The following is a 21,440-nucleotide window of genomic DNA, read 5'->3' as shown; positions in this document are numbered from 1 at the left end:
AAAGTAGAAAAACGACATCTTAACGGCTCTCGGACTGCTCTTCATCTTGTCAAAGTAAAACTACTCTCAAAAACTGCATCATGGGAAAAGATCACACATGAGAAATGTACAATCTCATATTGTTACACAAAGGAACAACTAAAGTGAGTGACACTGTGTAAAGTGTGGGTGTGTTTGATTTAGGGACCAGCATGCAAATCCTCACCTGGACGGCCCAAGGACGTGTTTTAAGGAGAGGATAGGGAGCACTTTGTTAAGGTGGAATCAGGAAAATGCTACATTTTGGGGGAAATTCATAATAATGAATCACAGACATCTTGGTTGCAAACCAGAGCTGATTTTAGTCACAGAACAGGTGATGGTCATTTACTGTCAACAGTGGCCAGTAAGCTGCGGCATTTTTCCATACTGTATGGCACAAAAACATCATGAGAATACTATAATGATGTAGTTTGTAATAAACTACATAGCCCAAAGTATTAAACTACTGAAAAAGCTACTGAGATTTGAACCTGCCAACTGCGAAAACAACTGCAAACTATAGTTCAACTAGTAGATGAACAAAAAAACTGACCTGTTGTTCAGAGATTACGTCACAGACTGCAGCATATTCCTCATATAACAACATTTGATGCTATATACAGAAAATCTACAGGTGATGTGCCTTTAAGAACAACTCTATGACAATGTAAACCTGACTTGTGTAATACTGGATACATTATATCATTATCACATGATCCGGTGCACAATTGCGTAACAGCCGTGAACTACTTTAGGATGCTGTTTGTATACAATCAATCACACTGTGTTTTAAGAGTTTCAAATGTATATATATGAAAAGGAAATTAGGCAGTTCGGTCTCAATATACACAACAAATAGATGGTCTAAAGAAAAAAATCCAATATGTCATAGTAGAGCTAAAAAATGTAGAAAAGATTTGAAACCAGACGAAATACAGTATCCTGGATTCTGATAAGTTGCTGCCATCTAGTGTTACATATCACAAACACACAACTGAGGTCTCAATATAGAGACTTCACTCCACACTTCACAATAGTTCCTATACTTAAACCTTAGTTCATGTTAGTTATAATAAGGGAAATAATGAATGCAGCACCAGATTTTCACTTCACGTTCATGACCAGATGAGAGGAAATTAGGGAGGACAGGGAAGAAAAAAGGAAAGAGGGGTTAGAGGACATCTCGATTTTGGAGACTATTTCAAAATGTAATTTCTTCATGCTTTTGAAAATATATTTCATAAGAATACATAGTTATATATTATTTCATGTTGTTGATAGTCATATACATCCAACACTGATCTTAATTCAGTCTTTTGCAGTTTTAGTCACAGTACTGGGTACGTGTGAAGATCTGATATCAGAGCAAATTCTGAATCTGAAAAGCAACACATCCATATGAATCACTCCAGCATGCCTTTCAGGGGCAGGGCGTAGGATATACTGGCATCATATACAATATTACACTTAACTACACACGGCTGTGACAAGCAAGGTATGGTATCTCTCTGGTAGCCCTGATTATCTACACACACTCAATGAGAAAATTAAATATTGTGTACAATTTATACAAACTGTCTTGACTGTGGCCGTAAATGTTCAATCTTGATCTTACCTTCTATGTTTATGTATGTCGTTTACAGTACAGCCAATCGTGTTTTGGCGCCACCTCGTGAAGGATTTGAAATACTGCATGCTGGCTATGTGGATTGAAAACATGTTTAAAGCTGTGGCTTTCATTAACAGTTGTTGACCACATAGTAATAAAAAAACAACTTTCTATGCATATGAATCATGTATTTGTAATAATAACATCGGCTATTTAGGTTTACTACTGACAAAACCCAGGCACCATGTTGTAAATAGCATGGTGCTGTCATCAGCTTGTGCTCTGAGACATGTTTACTTTAGGAACTATTTTCATATAATAAACTGAGAACTGTCAGAAGAGAATTCGCTGGTGATTCCCTATAATAGTTAGGTAAACACTAATAATATTCTATTTCATAAAATAGCTTCTTATGGACCATATGTGTGGGAACTCTATCCAACATTTGGTAAATTTTGGATGTTTCACAGGCATGTATCTGCCAGTGATTGACACGAGAAACAACAAAGATTTAGGGTGACTATTCCAGCCTTATCAGCTGCTTCACAACATCTTACAATCCTTTCACTGCTGTGATGAGTGACGCAAAGCACTGTCTTTTAATAAACAACCAAAACATTTTCACATTACTGGTATTTTATTTTTTTTTGCAAAACAACCATGTAATAAAAGAATCTGGGGTATTCAGGGATTATACAACTATGTGATGCTTAAAAAAAAAAAAGCTTAACTTTCTCACAATGTGAAATGAACTACATAGTAAATACAATCATTTTAAACACTATACAAGATGGTGTGTTACTGGAGGTCGGCCTCATCAGGCCTCAAGTAACATGCAACACCATAGATCTACTTACTTGGTAGGTCAAAATCTTAACCGTGACCCAGTGTTGGTGTCAGGAGGGGAATGTTTCAAGCAATACACACAGAACAGACTGTAATATGACAACTGATGGGAAAAAAAGGCAAAACAAAGTTCATTGAGTCCAGAAATCTTGTGTTTCTCTACACGTATCCTCCTCGTGCGTCCAGGTGTTCCAGTCGTCTTTGTTAAGCTGAATAATCCTGCAGGAGGACAGAGAACAAAGAATGAAAAAAAAAAAAAAAAAAAAAGATTGAAGAAAAAACAGCAATCACAAACCCTTTCTAAAGACATCCCATGATAGGGTCGCAAAGAAGACTCTTAATTACGCTGACTTCACTTTTTTATATAGATGTAAGCATTCCAGAATCAAAAGCGGCGTGGCCGGTGTGGTGGGCGTGATGTGTAACACAACAGCATCAGCTTCTAGTGTGACATAACATACGCCTCAGGCAGTGCTTTCTTAACAATAACAATGGCAACTAGAAAAGCACTCGGAGAGTTCAGACCTCCGCCAAGCAGCTCGGATTTCCTGCCATTTTATTATTTTATCCACTTGGCTTCAACCGATCACCACCAAAATTTTACCATCTGTTCCTTGTCCCATTATCAACCTTTCCTTTCATCAAAATCCGTTCAGAACTTTTTGAGTTATCTAGCAGACAAACAAACAGACAAACGCCGGTGAAAACATAACCTCCTTGGCGGATGTAATAACAATCATTTACCGTCCCCATTATATTGATCTTGCCCTATGCTCAGAGGGTAAGAGCTCCTGGACCTAATTGTCTCCCCAATTTTCGGTTGCTGTTTTTAAATGTTTTGAGTTAGCTGCTAATGGCTACAAGCCACTTTTAAAATCTCCTAATGGTGGCTACCACACATAATATGTCCCCACAATATCACACCCGTCCTGTCCTGCCAGCTGTCCCTTTTATTAAGACCTCGATTCAACTCTGTTATAGGGAATTTATACTTCTGCGTTGAATTGACGCCTTAGCTACAGCCTAGGCTCTATGTGAAGCCAATTTGTTTACTTGTGTTTGAAATTGTCTCTATTAAGCCATGTTTAATGTGTGTTTTGAATCAACAAAATTTTACAGCACTTCACAGAAACTTCCACCACTGAATGTTTTGAAGGTGTAACTACAGAGTGACACAGACACACCACTGCACAGGTATAAATGCTCCCAACAGCGTAGGCGACGTGCGTAGGCTACATGCGTATGGTCTGTGCAAAACTATAAATCCCGCTTTAGTTCCTCCGCTGCCAGCCTCAAAGCGAGACAACTCTGTCCCTCCATTTCGCGATTGGACCTTTGATACAGAACAGCGAGGCAAGTCAATCACCAAAATATTTATCAGCAACTATTTTGATATATAAATAATCATTTTAGTCATTTTTAAGCAAAAATGCTAAACACTGATGTGAGGATTTGATGCTTTATTAATGTCATACATGACTGGACTGTTGGTCGGACAAAAAAAAAATTACTATTTTCTGATATTTTTTAAGACAAAACACTTAATCAAGAAAATAATGGCCAATTTAGTTGCTAATGAAAATATCTGTAACAGTATTACTAGATAAACAAAGCAAAACAACTTACAGCTCTGGGTTTCTTGTTAACCTTCATGTCAAATCTGCAACAAAAACAAAGAGAAGGCAGTGTTAGATATTGATAGTTCATAAACCTGGTTTTGATGGGAATTATGGTGACAAGCGGTACAACTACTGTATCATGAAGAAGCCTTAAAACAAGCCCATAACAAGAACACTAAATGACCATGTGTTTGTTCTTGTTTGTGCAGGAAATCTGTAGCCAGCCCAGCATCTGACAACCCCAGAAATGTTTTATGTCATTACTGGAGTTGGGGAAGCACACTTGAAATGAACCTGGGGTCAGAAAGATGTGAAAATACCCCAGTAACAAGCAAGAAAATCTAATGGAGATCAGAGTGCTGGATGCTGAAATGCATTCAAAATTATAGAATGAACTGTTGGACATGCAGTATGACTGAATAACTAGCAGGCTTAAACTCTACTGTCGGTCAAGAGAAGCAGACGGAGAGCAGGGGAAACGGTGGAAAAGTTGAGGATGGGGTTTAACAGCAGGAAGGAAGTGAAGATCACAGGAGCAGGAAGTAAAAATCAGACTTACTCAAAGTCATAATCAAACATGGCAGAAGGACTGGGGGGGCAGCATTAGGGGAAGGAAGAGAGCAGCAGCTGTTAGTTCACCAACCTGAGTCTAAAGCCCTACGTCTATGTAATACTGCAGTCCAGACACACTCCGTCACAGTGTGTTAGGTGGAGCACCTGCTGTGTTAATATGCCATATTAATCATTTCAATGGAAAACTGTGTAATTCCACTTAAAGGGAAGTTTAGCTATTTGTCAACCTGGGCCCTACTTTCACATGTTTTTGAATCTACATGACTAATGGAGACAAGTATTTTTGAAATTGGTCCACTATTGAGAGAGAGTCCCGTTCTGAAATCTTGGGAGATGTGATTTGTTACAGGAAGACAGCAGTGGAAACGTCAGTGAGAGGTGGAGAGAGGAGTGCTGGGAAGAGCTTGTTGTGTTGGAGTAAAGATAGCGTAGCTTTGTGTTATCTAAAAGATTTTCAGTGTCATGGCTGAATATTTAGCTGATTTTGACAATATGGAAAAGTCTGCGAGATTTCAGAATGACGCTCCTCCTTGAACGAGACTTGGTTGCACACACAAAGAAAGAGACGGGATCAGCGAAAGGTAAGGAAAAGCACATTTCATTTCTCTGTAGGGTCCTTTCCATAACTTTAGCAGACACTTTACTAACAATCTGAGCCTGTCAGTGACAAAAACAAGCACTTCTAGAGGACGGACATTGACAGTGCACAATTGCCTGTAGGGATTACTCTGCAGCCTGTTCTATGCCACAGCCGCAACGTTGTCTCTCAATACTGGACCAATTTTAAAAATTGTTGTCTCAAATAGTCACTTAGAGACAAAGCATGGGAAAAGGGGTCCAGGCTGAAAAATACCAAAGTTTTCCTTTTAACTAATAAGTAACTTGTGAACAGTTTATTAACTCAGTCCAATGACACTGACTCTCATAATAACAAAACTAGACTTACCAATAAATAATCAGTGTGTTAACATGCTCTTTAGTGTGTGTTTTATTACGTGTCAGAGCCCAAAATAATTAAAAGATAGGAGCAAAGAAAAACATATGACAGTGGCTCGAAAATAATATACATTTTTCAGGAAATTACTTGGGCTAACAGTGTCTCTGACAAACCTTTCCAACAGGACTAGTATGAAAGCATTTTGTGTTTTCCAAGTCTTATTCTGTCTTGTAATATTACAGCCAAGCCACTGTGGTGTACTTCTCTTGGACAAAATTGTGTTTATTTTTCCTAACTTTGTGCTTTTTCTTGTAAAAATATCTAAAACTTTGACCTCTTGAGGTTTCTAATAATCCTTCAAATGAAACAACTTGGTTTAACTGCACATGATTGTTTAGACTAAGGCCATAAGCACTGATGAGGGCTCACACAAGTACACATCATTTGAATATAGTGAGTGAAGCATTTTGTACCACTAAGACATTTAAAAATGACTGAACCATGGTACCAAAATAGGATCACAGTAGAGGAGAGAATCTTAGCTGACCTGCTATGTCTAGACGTGGATTTTACCGAAACCAGGTCTTACTACAGTGAATGTAAATATGTAGCCCGACTTCCAACATAACCCACTTTCTCCCAATAACCTGGTTTCTTGTGTGAATGTATACCTACTGATCAGCTATCAACAAACTCTGTAATCAAGAATTACCAATTACCAGCATGATCAGAAGGATAAAGAATCAGAGATTAAACAAAATGCTGACACAATGTGTGTGTTGTATTTTCATTGTGTACCTGTGTCTGTTTTTGTTCTTCCTCTTCTTGTGGCTCCCGTGATGGCTGCCTGAGGAGGACGAGGAAGCAGCTTTCTGAGGCTTTAGGTCCTGAAGCGTCGTGTCCACATCTTCCGTGTCCTCCTGGCTTGGCTCGTTCTCTTGATTCTGGAGATCTGGAGAGGCATCGCTTTCCGTGCCGCTGCCTGCCTCACCTGACAGGATCCAAATGGTAGCACAAACCGAGATTAAGAAAGTGCTAGAAGAAGAAACTTTTCCAACATTGACTGGCTTGAGAAAGTTCCAAAAACAACTCACGTTTTTCATTCATGTGATCCGGTATCCCACCGAGTGCACATACTGCCTGTAAACCGATGCAGAGAGTGCCACTGTATTAGTAATTCTTTTCTTTTCATGCAGCAAATGAGAAACTCATATATTGTGTGAAAAATATCCAGTGAGAGACAGACTTACTGCAACTGATGTAACAGATGACTTGCTGAATAAACGCTCTGCTTCCTTGAATTTCCTATTCCTTCTATCTGTCTTACTATTGGAGTTCCTGTCAGAATAACAGCAAAATGGTTAAGTAACACAAAGTTTTCACCATGCACCTGTTGATTACACCTTGACAGTGTAGAACCATATCCTTACGTTTTCATCTTACAACAAAGCTTAATAGAAAAGTAAGTCTGATTGCCGGCTCAGCCATTAAAGGGGTTGATGCATGCCCTGTACTTATTCATTTTAAAACTGACTGTGACTCTTGTGATAGTTGTAAAATCCTGTAGTTTCATGTTACTTTCTTCTCTTCCATACATTGAAAAAAGCGTTAACAGTATGAGAGCAACCTGACACTTACTTCTGGTTAGTGAGATATCGGTCCCATCCTCTGATGATGTTGCCATACATCTGGGTGTCTTCTAGGTAGCTGCCTTCAAATGCATATATTTGTCTCTCCAAGTTCACCAGTGTCTCCTAAGATATTGCAGAAATCAGATTAAACTTGAATTAATAGTGGATAAGCAGTTTGCACTGTGCACAGATAAACAGATGTGTACACATGTTTGTCAGAGTTTTAATTATGAGGCGATTTTCATATCAGGGATGCAGAGATAAATGAGTAACCTTGGATGAAAGCAGGATGGAGATGCCAGGCAAGAAGGAGAGAAAAGTCTAATTACACAATTCCTTTATTTGCATCAGTATTTTGTTTCTACATGACTTGTGTCGCCAGTTTTTTTTGTAATGCTGAATATAGTACATAAAATGTCCATGAATCAAATATAACATGAGGGGTTTTGTGATCATTGCCAGGTACAAGAAACTGTGGAACATAAATTTATCAGACAGAACTGGAAGAAATGAAAACATTAGGGCTAACAGGAGCAGGTATAAAGAACATACTGAAGTACTGTGGTGAAAGTTGACAAGGCATAAGATGATTTTTTTAGTTTCCCAAATGAGAACAGTACTGATGATGAAAATCTGACAACTCCAAAAGGTGGCAGTAGTGCAACGTTAAGGATCGAGGCTGCCGTTAAAATCCAAAGAAGAAGAACGAGATAACGCGAGAACTTTGAAACCGGGCGGCGGCTGAATTGTAGCTATGCTAGTCAGCTAGCATATTCATCGCAGCAATGCCCGTGATGGCTACAAAACGTAAAGCTGACATAAACAATTAAAATTAATTCAAACGCTTAGGTGTTGCAATTAAACTGTGCTATTACAATAAACGCTAGATAGCTAAAAAGGTTATATTGTCTTTACGGTAGCTAGCTAACCAAGTTAGCTGAAGCTATTAGCACTGTTGGAGTGAACTGTGCTGAAGCGAACAGACAGCTAACGTTAGCAACTGCTATAATTAGCCTAGCTTTTAGCGAGGCCTCGGGTAGCAAACGCTGATATTAAAGCTGCTACAGCTGAACTTCTAAATGGTTAAACAGTGCACTTCTTAATGTCGCTTTCATCTTTGACGAAATTACGGTAGCGTTAGCTCACCGCTAATTCTTGTTTCCTCTTCACCAGTTCAGCTAGCTCCCGGCGGGTGTCCGGGATCTGTGGTGGAGTCGCCTTCGCATGCATCGCCATGATGGATCGAGCTATTCTAGAAACAAAACAGAGGCTGGTTGGTATAAAGCGCCTGGTGGACGCGCGTGTCACCGAGAGATGGCGCTATAACACCACGGGAGGACGCCGCTTTGACCTGCACTCTATTTTTACGTCGCCATGGCAACACGAATATGGCTTCAGATTTACTGACATTCACCGTGTTAACCAGCTGAACCACAGGCAACATGTACCGAGGATTTAATGAAAGTGAGTCTAAATGAACACTTTACTTTTTTCATTTTTAGCAATTAAATATAATAATTATTGTTTTGAAACAGGTAAGATTCCGGCTTACACCGTTTCATCTTCAATACCAACAAAATACCAAACAGTAGTCATACCAAATGAAGAAAAGAAAGGGTTTTTATCTCAAGCCAGGAGATTCCCTTCACAAGTTTGTCTGGTAGGCACTATCCAAACATCATTGTAAAGTATCAGCTAAAAACAATGCATTATAAACATGATAATGATGTGTTATGTTTCAGAATGAAAATCCTGGACCAGGCAGCTATGGTCGCATCTCCAGTGCTGAAGTCCAAAGTCCTTCCTTCTCAAAGAAAGGCACGACAGGCTTTGTTCCATCCAAGGTCAGGTCCCCCAGTATGGACGTTTTTATTGGACGGTATTATTTGTAACCCACACAAGACAATCTATAATTATGTGAAATAAGGCCCAAAGGCCGAAATGTCATCAAAATAAAATAAATGCAAATGGAGCCAGTTTACTCTGTAAACACGTACCTTAATTTCACATAAAAAATGTACAGGTTTTACAAACGTAAACAGTTTCACCACAGCAAATACACATGAAGTCATATTTACACATTTGTTGATCCAATATTTACACATGAAATGGGTTTTGCACATTTGTGGATTGCTTCCTGTCAGTTTGTGGCATTTGTGACTTCCCTCCTGTTTATTTGTGTAATTTTAATAATAATAATGATAATAATAATAATGCATTTTATTTATAGGCGCCTTTAGGACACTCAAGGACACCTTAAAAGACACAGTAACGCAATTCGCAAGACTCAACACTCACTCTCCCACTACAGTAACAGCGGGCAGGCCCTCACTGTACTTCCACGCACTGTCATTGGCCAAAAGTCAGTGGCCTGGGCTGAATTAATTTAGCCCAACTGGACAGTAAATCAAGGGGGCTTGTCACGACACCTGTCACTCACAATGTGACAACAATGATTGGAAGCTGATTCTAGGAGTATGGGCTGTAAAAAAAAAAACAAAAAAAAAAACCAGCCCATTTAGATAAATCCTGCGTTTTTGTGACTATTTTAGTGCTGTTGCTGCTATAGGTTCCACCAAAAACAATCAGTTCTAAGGTTCAATAACTAATATTTTATTTATTTTATTTATTTTTATTTTATTAAAAGATAGGCAGGGCTTAGCCCTGCTAGCCCACTTATACCAGCCGTCTCTGGAGCTGGGTGTCATCAGCATAAGTGGAAGTGAATACCAGATTTTCAGAGGATATGGCCAAGAGGTAGAAGGTAAATAATAAATAAAAGGGGACCTAGGACAGAGCCCTAAGGAACACCACTAGTAACTGGACAAGAGTTGGATCTGAAATTTCCGATTTGAACAAAATGAGTGCAGCCAGAGAGATATGACTTAAACCAGTTTAGAGCAGTGCTAGTGATACAATGGTGGCAAATCTTTCTAGGAGGATGTTAATGTTTTTTTTGTTTTTTGTTTTTTAAATTTTGTCCAATTCCTACTACAGCAGATATGTAGAAAAATGTCTGTGTAAGGTGCATTATATAAATCAGTTTTACACACAAAAAAAAAATAGTGTTTTTCTGGCGCTGCATGCCGCAGGGGGGGATTCTAACACGCATTGCCCTATCTAGAGCCAGTGTTTGGTTTGTCTGTTTTGGGCTGCTGTAGAAACATGGTGGTGCAACATGGCGGACTCTGTATACAAGAACTCGCTCCCTTTGTAGACACAGACAGCTCATTCTACGGTAATGAAAACACAATGACTCTTCTTTCAGGTGATTATAGTTTAAAGAAAACATACTTATTATATTATATTCAATTTCTGCCAACATATCCCCCTAAATCCTTCACAATGGACCTTTAACATAAATTTCTGTAAATCTTATTTACCATCATGGAAGTCTAAACTGTGTGCCATGGTTGCTAAATCCCCCAAATTTCCTCACAAAATACAAATAACATGATAACAGTGATAGCTATGGCCCTGAATTTAAGTTTAGAGTCTGCTGTTTCTGCCTGTAAATACACCAAATATTTCATCAACATGAGCATGAGCATTTTTCGTCATATCATCGTTTTCAACAGGCTACCAGGGCTTCCCTTAACTCACTGAGAGGCACCCCTGGACCAAATGCATACAACCTGCAGAGCTCCTTAATAAACGACAATGACTTCAACACTGGAGTCTCCAGGGTGTTCAGGTTGCCTGTGGGTGTGCAGTTGGATGAGCCGAAGCACAAAACACCAGCCCCGAATCAGTATGATGTATGTATGTATGTGAAGTATGCAAGTTGCTTTTCAAGACTGTGTTGTGCGTCCTTTAGTTAATGTGCAGCTTTTTTTTTGTTTCCTCTGTGTGGACAGGTCAGCTGTGGCAGTAAAAAGAGCTTCTCCTCAGTGGCTGGTACAGCAGCTTTCCTGTCAGAAACTGGACGTGACTCCATTTACCCAAACAAAAATGGGCCATCACCGTGTAACTACCTCTTTTTCTCATTTCTAACACATTTTTTGTCATCTTTTATTCTTAATTTTACTTATCTAAGTTTTTATATATTTGTTGAAGGCCACTATGAGGTGAATGACCACTTAATCCAGCACAGCTCCAAGGCAGTCTTGTCCCCCTTCAAATCAAAAACCCGGAGAAGACCTTTTTCAGTGGACAATCGTGCGCCCTGCCCAGGAGCCTACAATCCCCATCAGACCCCTGCACCGGTGAGGAGGACCATCCTGCCGTGAGTAAACACACATCAAGCCTGATTTATGGTCCTGCGGCGTACCTACGTCGTTGCTGTGAGGCCTGCGGCCTTGTGCCTATGACCAAATCACAGCCGTGACAATATACGAGTATAACATCACTCCCTCTCGTGTGATATTGCTTAAATATTTATCTCTTTGGGGGCGTGTCCCTTGGTTATTTCTTTTCAATAGTCTAAAAATGTGAATTCTGTGTTTCAAGGAGAGGCTATTATTTGGCAATAGCAGCACCCCCCCTGATTGTTCCTAAGGACCCTCCCTTACCAGGCCCTGCGCACTATAACATCACGGATGTTAACAGCTCGACTAAGCATCCCATGCCCACTGCTGCATTTGCATCCAAAACGGAGAGGATACTCCAAAACTCACAGGCTGGTACAAGGCCAGGTCCAGGTAATGCCTGATAAACACAAATCCACTACATAAAACATAACCTTTTTTTTTTTTTTTTTTTTAGAAACGTGCATTTTAAAGGACATAGTTACATGCTAATTTGTACTTCTTTAAATAAATACACAGGGATTAGATTAGGGTTGCATTAAATTTGCATCCCTACTCTGGGAGCAGTTGAAATTGGCTGTGGGAAATGTAGGAAACTGCTGACATAAGTGTATGTAAATGAGGCAGGGTAAGGAAAAGTAGGTGCACATGAAAATTTAATGACAACATTTTATCATAAAGTAACTCGTGGAATCTGCCTGGGACTTTTAACCCTATCAGTCCCACTTTTTAAATCTCTACACATCAACAGTCTTGAGCTATTATGCTTATTGTTAACCTGTTTATATTTTTGACATTTACTTTGAACCTGATTACGTTTCTGGCATTGTGTATGTTAGTTTTTGCACCTGATTGATGCACTCTATATATTTGCAATCTTTGACTTTAAACAGCATCTGCAGCACAATAATTTCTTTCGTTTCATCTTATCATGTCTTATCTCATGCTTAATTGTAAGTAATATTGGCATTTTGTTGCATGGCTATCCAAGATACATGCACATTAGGGATACTCCTAACGACTAATTTCACTGACATTTAAACAGCAGTTTCACCTAAGAATAGTCGACTGGTCTAAAAGCAAGAAAACTCTCAGAACTGAGTGTGATTTAATCAATAAGTTTAAACATTTTCTGAAAATAGTGTGTATGTTTTAAGTGCCATTTGAAATCAATCACATTTTTTTAAAAAACCAAACCATATTTTAACAGCTGCTGAAATTAGTGGCACAGTGCATTATAACCATTACACATTATCTTACAAAACATGACAACTCGGTAAATAAAATTTAACAAATAATATTTATCGACTAGAGTAAAAGCTGCATAGAGTTACTTTATACAAGGTTTTGTAGTTGTAGTCTCCCCTGTGTTGTTTATTGCTTTATGATGATGTGCCATGCCTTCATCTGCTGTCCTGAGGTTTGTTGTCTAACCGACTGTAATGAGCTTTTACATTTGACACCTTCAGAACTGGATTTCTCTTGGGTAACCTGAATTCTACATATGTACCCTTCATAAATCTTTGATGCAGCTATCCGCATCACGTTTCTCAGCTTTTAAATAGCTGTGCTGATCCTAAAAAAAAAAAAATATATATATATATATATGCAATACATCCATATTTGAACCCAATAATTGACCTTGAGAGGCAGAGAAACACAAGTAGTGTAGAGTTTTTTGGCCTGGAGCTGAATGTGTAAATTCTCCAGCGACATCAAGCTGTGACACATTTACACAGGGAATACCCCTCCTGGACTTTTGGGATTTTAGAGAGACCACAGCTCTGGCTGAATGAACATTAATTTCTCTCTCTTATCAACTGAGACAAGAGAGAGAGGTAACTCCTCTGCAGCTGGTCGCTGCTCTGTTATATAAACTTCAACTTGATTCAAAGTTTCAAAAAAAGTTAGAAATCATGCACATGTTTTTTTTGGGTGGGAATACCTCACATTGTCCATTTTTTTGCTGACAGTACTTTGTTTGGCTACAGAAGAACAGGGTGTCTGAGGGTTTTTAGAACCTGAACCTAATACTGTCTTTTTACTTTATACTTCTTGTTGGCAAAATGTAGATTAACCTAACCTTTACCTACCTCTGCACAGGACTACATTTATACTTCTTAACTTTATAGGCTATTTACCTGCAGTGCTCATAAGAAAAAGGTCTGAAAATCAGTCTTTGGTTAAAAATTATCCTTATATGTGCTAAAAAGCGTTAAGTTTAAATGTATGATACCTGTAGACACCCAGGAGAAAGACATGTAGTCTTAATCTGAGTATTTTAGTTGTTTATGTGACTGTACATATGAAAGCATTAAGTAAATCTTTTTCTTCTTCTTTCCAGGTTTCTACAATCCACGGAATTTGTCAAAGCAGTCCTTCTTTTACAGTGACTCCAGAGTCTGGCTTCCTTGATAAAGCTTTCAAGAAACACAGCAGATATGTACATTTCTCCACACACATGGACTGTGATTATCTGTGTCAGAATGCGTTGCACATGGGTTTATGTGTGGGTCTTTGATTTCTTTAGATCAGATTGTTGAGAGAAAAAACAAGGATTAAAGCGAAATGTTTGCAACCATTTAATCTATATTTCTATCTAGAATTTTATTTAACTAGGCCAACCAGATGTAAGAGATATTTTAGAAGATGAATCATATACCCTGTTTATCCATAGTGGTGATGTAAGGGAATGCCAAAACACTTGAAAAGCCATGTGTTTCATCCTCACCCTGATTTCCCAATGCTCTAATCTGGAGATGATATAGAAGTAAGTGTTGCTGCGGTCTTCGACAGCTGCTCGTCCAGTCAGTGCTGCGCCACAGTAACAGCTGAGAGCTTGAGAGGACACCACTGTGCCAACTGCTAGAGGGCAGACAGAGGGGTGGAGTGTGACTGTATGTGAGCAATGTGACTGACTGGGCATGAGGCAGGGATGGTGTATAACCTGAATGACAAATGGACACATCAGTCATCAGCCGTTATCAGATGTCAGATTGTCAGAACAGTGGATACAACACTTTTCTGACTCCTCTTTTCTGTTGTTTTAAAGTTTCACATTTTGAGAAAAATGTTTTTCTTTTGCATTTAAGCGTAAATTTAGATGACAGGATTAATATCACTCTCATACTAAAAGCAGCTATAATCAGTGTTTTCATAATGGAACTGTATCAAATGACTCAGTGAAAAGTCTAAGAAAAGTGGCTGAACCTATAGACATTTATGTGTCTTTCGCTTCACTGGACTTTACAGAGCTTTATAGTTTCAGCTCATTGTTTAGCTTTCCAGCCCACAACTTTACCGTTTTGCTTCACTCGCACTGCTTTCCTACCGTCATTTTTGGCTGCAGCAGTCAGAACAAGTTCCATAAACCCACTGACACTACCTGCACAGCACCACAGTTAGAGACTAGCTGGTGAACACAGTGGAACACTTAGCAGCTAAAGAGAATTTCCCTCAGGAGTTGTTGGAGACCAAAACAGAGCTATAAAAGACCAAGTATTGAACTTACATTCATTAGGCGGTTACATCACTGTAAAAGGTGATGATAAGCCAATGTTGTGATGTGATGCACAGCCCCAAATGGCCAAAAAGTTATTTTAGTTTCAAATGTGAGGCAGAGCTAGCTGTCGGTTAGCTTAGCTAAGCTAAGTTTAGCCTAAAGACTGGAAACGGGGGGAAACACTGAGCTTTGCTCTATGCAACTGAAACAAAATTAGCATACCAGCGCCTCTACAAGCTCACTCATTAACAAGTTATATCAAGTTTAATCTGAAACATATAAATAAATAAATTACTAAATAACTGAATAAGGGAATTTATACTTCTGCATTGAACCGACGCTGCAACCTTTGGCATAGCCTGACGTGCACCTCCCCAGAATTGTAACTATGCATTGCGGCGACACAGACCTCCTGTCTGTTCATATATACTGAAACCATTTCCCTCAGTGTAAATAAAGCTTTTATTTACTTTTATGTCACAGATAATATACAATAAAATGTGATGGCAGTAAAGCCTCCACAAAATAGCATTTTATCCCGGCTTCATATAAGCAGAGGAAATATCCGCTGCTAGGCTAATTTATACAATGTAAAATGCTAATAATAATAAAATGCTAATGCGCTAATAACATTAGTATTTTGTATTTGTTTGGAAAACGTGTTTGGTATGACAGTTGTTTTGTCGGTGAATGTTGTGAGTTGTAATGGAGACAAACTGTGTGCCGTTACGTTTGTTAAATGTTGCTGTTGTCCCTGGTTTTATATGAGAAGAGGGAAAGATCACTAGTTGCTAGACTAATTTATACAATGTAAAATGCCATAGGCTTGTGCTAATAACATTAGCATTGGGGGAAAATGTGTCCAGATTAACATAAGTGTTTGTCTGTGAATGCTATAAGTTATAGTGAAGCCAATTTGTGTACTTGTGTTTGAAATTGTCTCTATTAAGCCATGTTTATTGTGTGTTTTGAATCAACTAAACTTTACAGCACTTAACAGAAACCTTCGCCACTGACTAGTGTTTTGGAGGTATAACTGCAGAGGGACACAGACACACCACTGCACACATAAATGCTCACAACGGCGTAGGCTATGCGCGTAGGGTCTGCACACAACTATAAATCCCACTTAAGAAAAGGACTACTTTTGACATGGCACAGTAACTTCCTGCTGGTTGCCTGGCAACTGCAAAACGTTTTAGTTTTTGTATAGACCGAATCACTGTGAGGCACCAACAGTCACTTGGATTGCTATATGATAGATATGTGACATTAGCAAGCTTGTTTATTGCTCTTGTCATTTTTAGCTGTAATCTTTAAGATATACAGTTAAACACAGCTGTCCGATGTATCTGACATTTCTGCTGTGCTCATTTTATGTACGGTGCTGCTTTGCTATCATCTTTGATGAACCAAATCTACTGCTGTGGACATAGCTTGCAGCAAAATATATTTTTGCCACCTAAAAAATAAATATCCGTTTAAATGTGTGCTATATTAGCACATTTTATTTATTTTCTCTGCTTATATTAGGTACACACTGATGGACGCAGTGAAAGACCAACTAGCGACTTCAATTTTCCATTGGAAAACTCTGACGGCAAGGTAAAGCTGTAAAAGTAATCTGAATACAGCAAACACTTAAACTGACATTGCTTTTTCTAGGTGGCTACAAACTAACCAACTGAGGCAGTGTATGCTTATTGTTTCATTTTATGTATGTGATGGGGGTTTTCTACCTGGAACTTATTGAAAACAAACATTGTGATTCAGTTTACACCTTTTTTGTGTCAAGGACCCCTAAACTGATACGTATTAGACACCCCTTTGGTAAGATTTCACTTCAGATACCATCATTTGAAAGGACTGTAGTTGTCAATATGATTAAAACCAGAATTCTATAGTTGAGGAGAAAACTGGAGGAAATGAAATAAGAAAAGTCAGTCTAATGACTCATACTCACATTGGGCTCACATCTATAATAGTGTGTCATTTTTCTGTGCACCCCTGGGGGTCCTTGAACCCCTGGTTGAGTACCACGGGCTCGAACAATCAAGATATAACATGTTAATTACCAAGTTTTACAGGTGCTGGTAGGTGAATTTTGTTGCGTGTTGACAGAGCCAGGCTAGCTGTTTCCCCCCATTTCCAGTCTTTATGCTAAGCTAATCTAACTACCTGCTAGCTGTGGCTTCATATTCACCACACAGACGCAGAAGTGGTGTCAATCCTCTAATCTAACTCTCCGCTAAAAAGCAAATAAGCATATTTTTTAAATCACTGTCACTCAGGAAAGCTTTTTCAGACTTTGGCGTGGCATTTTGTGTTCATCAGACGCAGCTGTCAGCATGGACATTTGTGTCATGGAGAGGTATCTGCTCTCTGGAAATTGCAGAAAAAAACAACACGGTGCCAAAGAGCTGTTATTTATAATTCAAGCTTTTTTTCCATCTGCAAACACAGAGGATGCTATCCAGGCTACACCGCAGTGTCATCTGCTCGCGAGGAAATCAGTTGGAGATTTTTCCCCAGCTCTGCACTCGATAACCACACCAACTGCAGTCGGCTCCACTCCCACACTGTAGCAGCTGTAGTTATATTCAGACTCTGACTTAAGCAGTGTGCTCTCCAAATATGTGTACTCGCCCTGTAAAAGCAAACCATTGTGCACATGAGGGTTTTACAATGCAAGGAACATTTTATAACTCCCTTTGCAGACAGTAATGTGCTCTCCCCCCAGTCAAACGCACAGGGAGGAACCAGACGGATGTTTTAAGTCTAACTGCAGGCTTTTTGGGTTACTGGTTGCCTTTGTGGTAGTGTGTAGGAGGGGCAATCAGCTACATGCCTCTGTGGGTTTATGGGAGGCTCCCCATGTCTCAGTCAGGTGCAGGCGAGTATGAACATGCACTCCCTCGGAGGAAGTCTCATTGAAAAAGCTCTTTGTTGTAGGAAAAGTTCAAGGACACGTGCAGATTATATCACTTCCTTATCAAAATTTACTGATTGAAACTCTTATTCATGCATTAAGTGTTTTAAACAGGTATATTACATTAAATTGGTCTCTCAATACCAATAATAGCATGAGGGATCCAGCAAAACTCATTTGTCTTGCTAAAGTGACACTGCCTGCATCAGAGTGAAGAGCTAATCATGTCAATTTATGTCTGCTGCCTGGCAGGACTTCAGTGGATTGGAGGCACAATTCGTTGTGCTGTAATTTCACGAGTCTTGCATAAAATGTTTGAAGACGTGGTGTATTTATGGAATCCTTGACATTCAAAATAATATGGGAAAAGCATGGTAAAACATTTGAGGATGTTCCTATCCTGTTTGTCCATCATATATATATATATATATATATATATATATATATATATATATATATATGTATATGTATATATATATATATATATATATTTTTTTATTTCTTTTCCTTACCCAAGCTAGTGTTGATTGGGGTAATGGTGTGGATCAGTCAGTCAGTCCACCACCAGTCTGAAATAACAGATATGTTGCCATGAAGATTTGCACAGATATTTTCGGTCCTCAGAGATCTTTATGACTTTGGTGACCCACAGACTTTGACTCTAGTGCCGTCTTTAATACCTTAATTTTTGTTCTAACACCATCACACATCCTCCGGACATTCAGTCATTTCCACACTTTCCATATTATCCATGTAAGCAGCTTTGTAGTGCATTCTGGCAATCCTGTGTTGTGTTTGGAGTGACAGGCATCTGCTTCTCATTTGCATAAAGTTGAATCTAGGCTACTTTATTCAAATCAGAGGTGTCCAGCGAGACGTGCCGCTTCTGGAAACTCCCGAAAAACTATCAAACTATCTGGTGTCGAAAGAAAATGAAGACAGATTCAGCAACTGCATGACTTATTACTCGCTTCAAATGTTTTCAAAAACACATTTTTGTGAATTACTTTCCCCATTGGACTGGTTTGAATCTCTGAGCAGACAACCCATATACCTGGTTATGCCCACCAAGCGTCCAATGCTGGGAAACTGCAGGATCCCTCACGTCCAGGGATCCCCCTGTGGACATGTACCATAAGCTGTACTATATGTTTAGAGCTAATTAGTAAATGCTCGCTAAACTATGATGGTGACCATGGTAAAAATTCAACCTGCTAAACATCTGCATGTTAGCATTGTTATTGTGAGCATGCTGCTGTTAGCCTTACCGAGCCACCAGCTGACTGTAGACTCCTAAGGCCTTAACACACCAGGGGGCGTGATTAATTAACGACACAGTAATAAAATAAAACTTACCTGCAAATGCGTCGCATCAAAGCTATTCACACTGGCAACGATGCAAATTTGCAACAGTTGCAACAGGACCGTAATTGGCAGAAAAATTAACCTTGTTCCAAAAAAAAAAAAAAGTTGCTTTTTCGCCAAATAATATTCTCCCTTTTTGTTACATACAGCAAGCAAGCAAAATCTGGCAGATGGAGCACATACAAATTGTCCACATATACTATGAGCGATGTTGCAGCACGAGAAGGGGATGAGTTTGGGTTTTTTTTTGGTGTTGTATGCTTCCCTCAAATATCATCTAAGTCATTTATTTATAACCATAGTTTTCTTACGTTTTAATCATTTGTTAAGCTACAATGATTATGGTAAATGTGTCTTTATTCATCCATGTTGACTGCTGACTGGAGGGAAAACACCAGGATGTCAGTGTTGATTGTGACCAATGAAAATTGTCTGGAGCTGGAACAAATGGGCGAGCGTTTTTTCAAACAAGAAACACATTGTTTAGCTATTTCACTGACGCACAGAGCAGGTTAGGACACCTTCAGTGGGAAAAAATGACACATATTGTTTAATGTCTGAGCATTAGAAACATTAGAAATAAATGTGAAAGTGCTATGTTGACGAGCAAATTAATCGCACCCAAAAAACAAAAAAACAAAAACACCCCTATGTTAAGACTTCATGTCTCACTATTTTCTTACGTGTATTCTGTGTGGCCGTCAACAGATTCAAACTGCTGCAATGGGTGTTAGATGAGACCTGAGGGTAACTTAAAGGTCCAGCTGTAGTCTGGTTATCATTTCACTGCAATGTGTGTCTGAACTAGTGCAACAAAGAGTCCCTTCATGATCAAGATGTGCCCTGATAAATTAGGTCATTTATTTGTTTTGAGCTAATATCCTAGAAAACAACATCCCACCCCCTCTCCCCTCTGTAACACATGACTTGCGGTAGTTTTCTAGAAAAACAGCACAAGTTCACAGTGTGATCAGTGTCATGATAGGGGGCAGAAATGGAGACGCAGCAGCAAATACTGTAGGTTGTATTTGGTAGTTCTCGTGGAGATGAACGAGATATGCAAGGTTTATTGAGCGCTCTCTGCCTTTCCTATACTGCTGTATTGCATTTCCTGCCTTTGCATTTCCAAGTCCCATTACTGCAACAACAAATCATATTTTATACCAGAGACTCCAGACTCAACCATGGAGCAGTTTGCTCCCTCAAAGGCACCAACAGATCAGATCCAACTACATTAACCCTGATGGAGCTGCTTCTCTTTCCCTTTCATGTGTTGTGGGCCGGCCAGTGGATTGATTGGTGATGTCTCAGCTCCTCTTTAGCCTCCATGAACCATGTTTAAAGTAATACTACTAAAACAGAGCTGTTATCTGCTTAGCCATTAGTCCAAATTTTTTCAGGACAGTTTTTGGTTATGTGAAATTAGAGGTTTGCCCAGGCAAAGTATGTATTTAGGCTGAACTGGAAAAGGAAAAAAAAAATTCTCCAGCATCAGCCGCATAACCAGAGAGTCCTGAGATCTATGAAGTCCTTAGTGTCTTCAAGCTAAGTGGGTCATGCATATTTTATCTCTCTGGTAAAGCTCACATACGTTTGGCCTTTTAGCATTAAGCATAGCTCTAACTTCTTGCTGTATCCTGCTCTGAAGACTCTCAAATGATGTGTGCGGGAATTTTTATGATGCTTTTTAACATATACTTGCACTCAGTGCCATCCTTACTGTACTGTATGTCCTGCAGATTCAAGAGGACAAATGATGGTGATTACAGATGACATCATCTATTATTAATCTTAATTTTTCATTCAAATGACCAAAAAAAGCTTAGTGGCCAGAGTGTTTGTAAGATGCTTCTTTTAAAAAATGAATGACACTCCTCCCTAACCCTGCAGAGGCCACTTTTATCTTCATCGATAAGAGATGTTATTTTGAAAATGATGATGATCACTGATGCAAAACATTTGTAATATATCCAAGTTATCTAATAATTGTCAACTCAAGAGCTACTAAATTAGGATCAAATAGCCTCCTCTGTAAAACTACCCTTGTGTCATATACATTTCTTTCAAGGTTACGGTATGTATCTAATATTTATTTATATATTCCTGCTGCTCCCTTTTTTATCAGATAAGACGTGACAGCAGATTTCCTCCTGGTGGACTG

At 39.0% G+C, this 21,440-nt stretch overlaps 2 protein-coding genes across 3 annotated transcripts; one reads left to right on the top strand and one right to left on the bottom strand.

Annotated features, from left to right (window-relative positions):
* Window positions 1-2,253: 2,253 nt before the first annotated feature.
* Window positions 2,254-8,505, bottom strand: meaf6 (MYST/Esa1-associated factor 6). Of its 2 annotated transcripts, XM_049602688.1 has the most exons (8): window positions 8,383-8,497; window positions 7,244-7,359; window positions 6,856-6,943; window positions 6,700-6,745; window positions 6,404-6,596; window positions 4,655-4,684; window positions 4,103-4,136; window positions 2,254-2,695 (listed from the first exon to the last, which is right to left on the bottom strand). In XM_049602688.1, the coding sequence occupies exons 1-8, from the start codon at window positions 8,470-8,472 to the stop codon at window positions 2,681-2,683; spliced, it is 612 nt and encodes a 203-aa protein (XP_049458645.1). In that variant the 5' UTR covers window positions 8,473-8,497; the 3' UTR covers window positions 2,254-2,680. The 2 variants fall into 2 exon arrangements, with proteins under 2 accessions (XP_049458645.1, XP_049458646.1); XM_049602689.1 differs by lacking the exon at window positions 4,655-4,684 and having other exon boundaries at window positions 2,261-2,695; window positions 8,383-8,505.
* A 57-nt stretch (window positions 8,506-8,562) lies between these two features.
* stpg1 (sperm-tail PG-rich repeat containing 1) lies at window positions 8,563-18,226 on the top strand. The gene is made up of 8 exons (XM_049602686.1): window positions 8,563-8,700; window positions 8,772-8,896; window positions 8,979-9,080; window positions 10,815-10,994; window positions 11,094-11,202; window positions 11,293-11,461; window positions 11,686-11,876; window positions 13,828-18,226. Exons 1-8 carry the CDS (start codon window positions 8,679-8,681, stop codon window positions 13,896-13,898), a joined length of 969 nt encoding a protein of 322 aa, XP_049458643.1. The 5' UTR covers window positions 8,563-8,678; the 3' UTR covers window positions 13,899-18,226.
* Window positions 18,227-21,440: the final 3,214 nt, after the last annotated feature.

Source organism: Epinephelus fuscoguttatus, linkage group LG17, assembly GCF_011397635.1.
Source record: "Epinephelus fuscoguttatus linkage group LG17, E.fuscoguttatus.final_Chr_v1".
Taxonomy (NCBI): domain Eukaryota; kingdom Metazoa; phylum Chordata; class Actinopteri; order Perciformes; family Serranidae; genus Epinephelus; species Epinephelus fuscoguttatus.
The sequence above is the reverse complement of the archived record's forward strand: the minus strand, read 5'-3'. Positions and strand labels throughout refer to the sequence as shown.

Coding starts and splice junctions, on each gene's coding strand:
- meaf6 (XM_049602688.1), bottom strand. CDS start 8,472: ATGGCGATGCATGCGAAGGCGACTCCACCACAGATCCCGGACACCCGC. Junction 6,746..6,855: donor CATCTGTTACATCAGTTGCA/GTAAGTCTGTCT, acceptor ATCGGTTTACAG/GCAGTATGTGCACTCGGTGG. Junction 4,137..4,654: donor ATGTTTGATTATGACTTTGA/GTAAGTCTGATT, acceptor TTTTTGTTGCAG/ATTTGACATGAAGGTTAACA.
- stpg1 (XM_049602686.1), top strand. CDS start 8,679: ATGTACCGAGGATTTAATGAAA. Junction 8,701..8,771: donor GTACCGAGGATTTAATGAAA/GTGAGTCTAAAT, acceptor GTTTTGAAACAG/GTAAGATTCCGGCTTACACC. Junction 8,897..8,978: donor TCCCTTCACAAGTTTGTCTG/GTAGGCACTATC, acceptor GTTATGTTTCAG/AATGAAAATCCTGGACCAGG.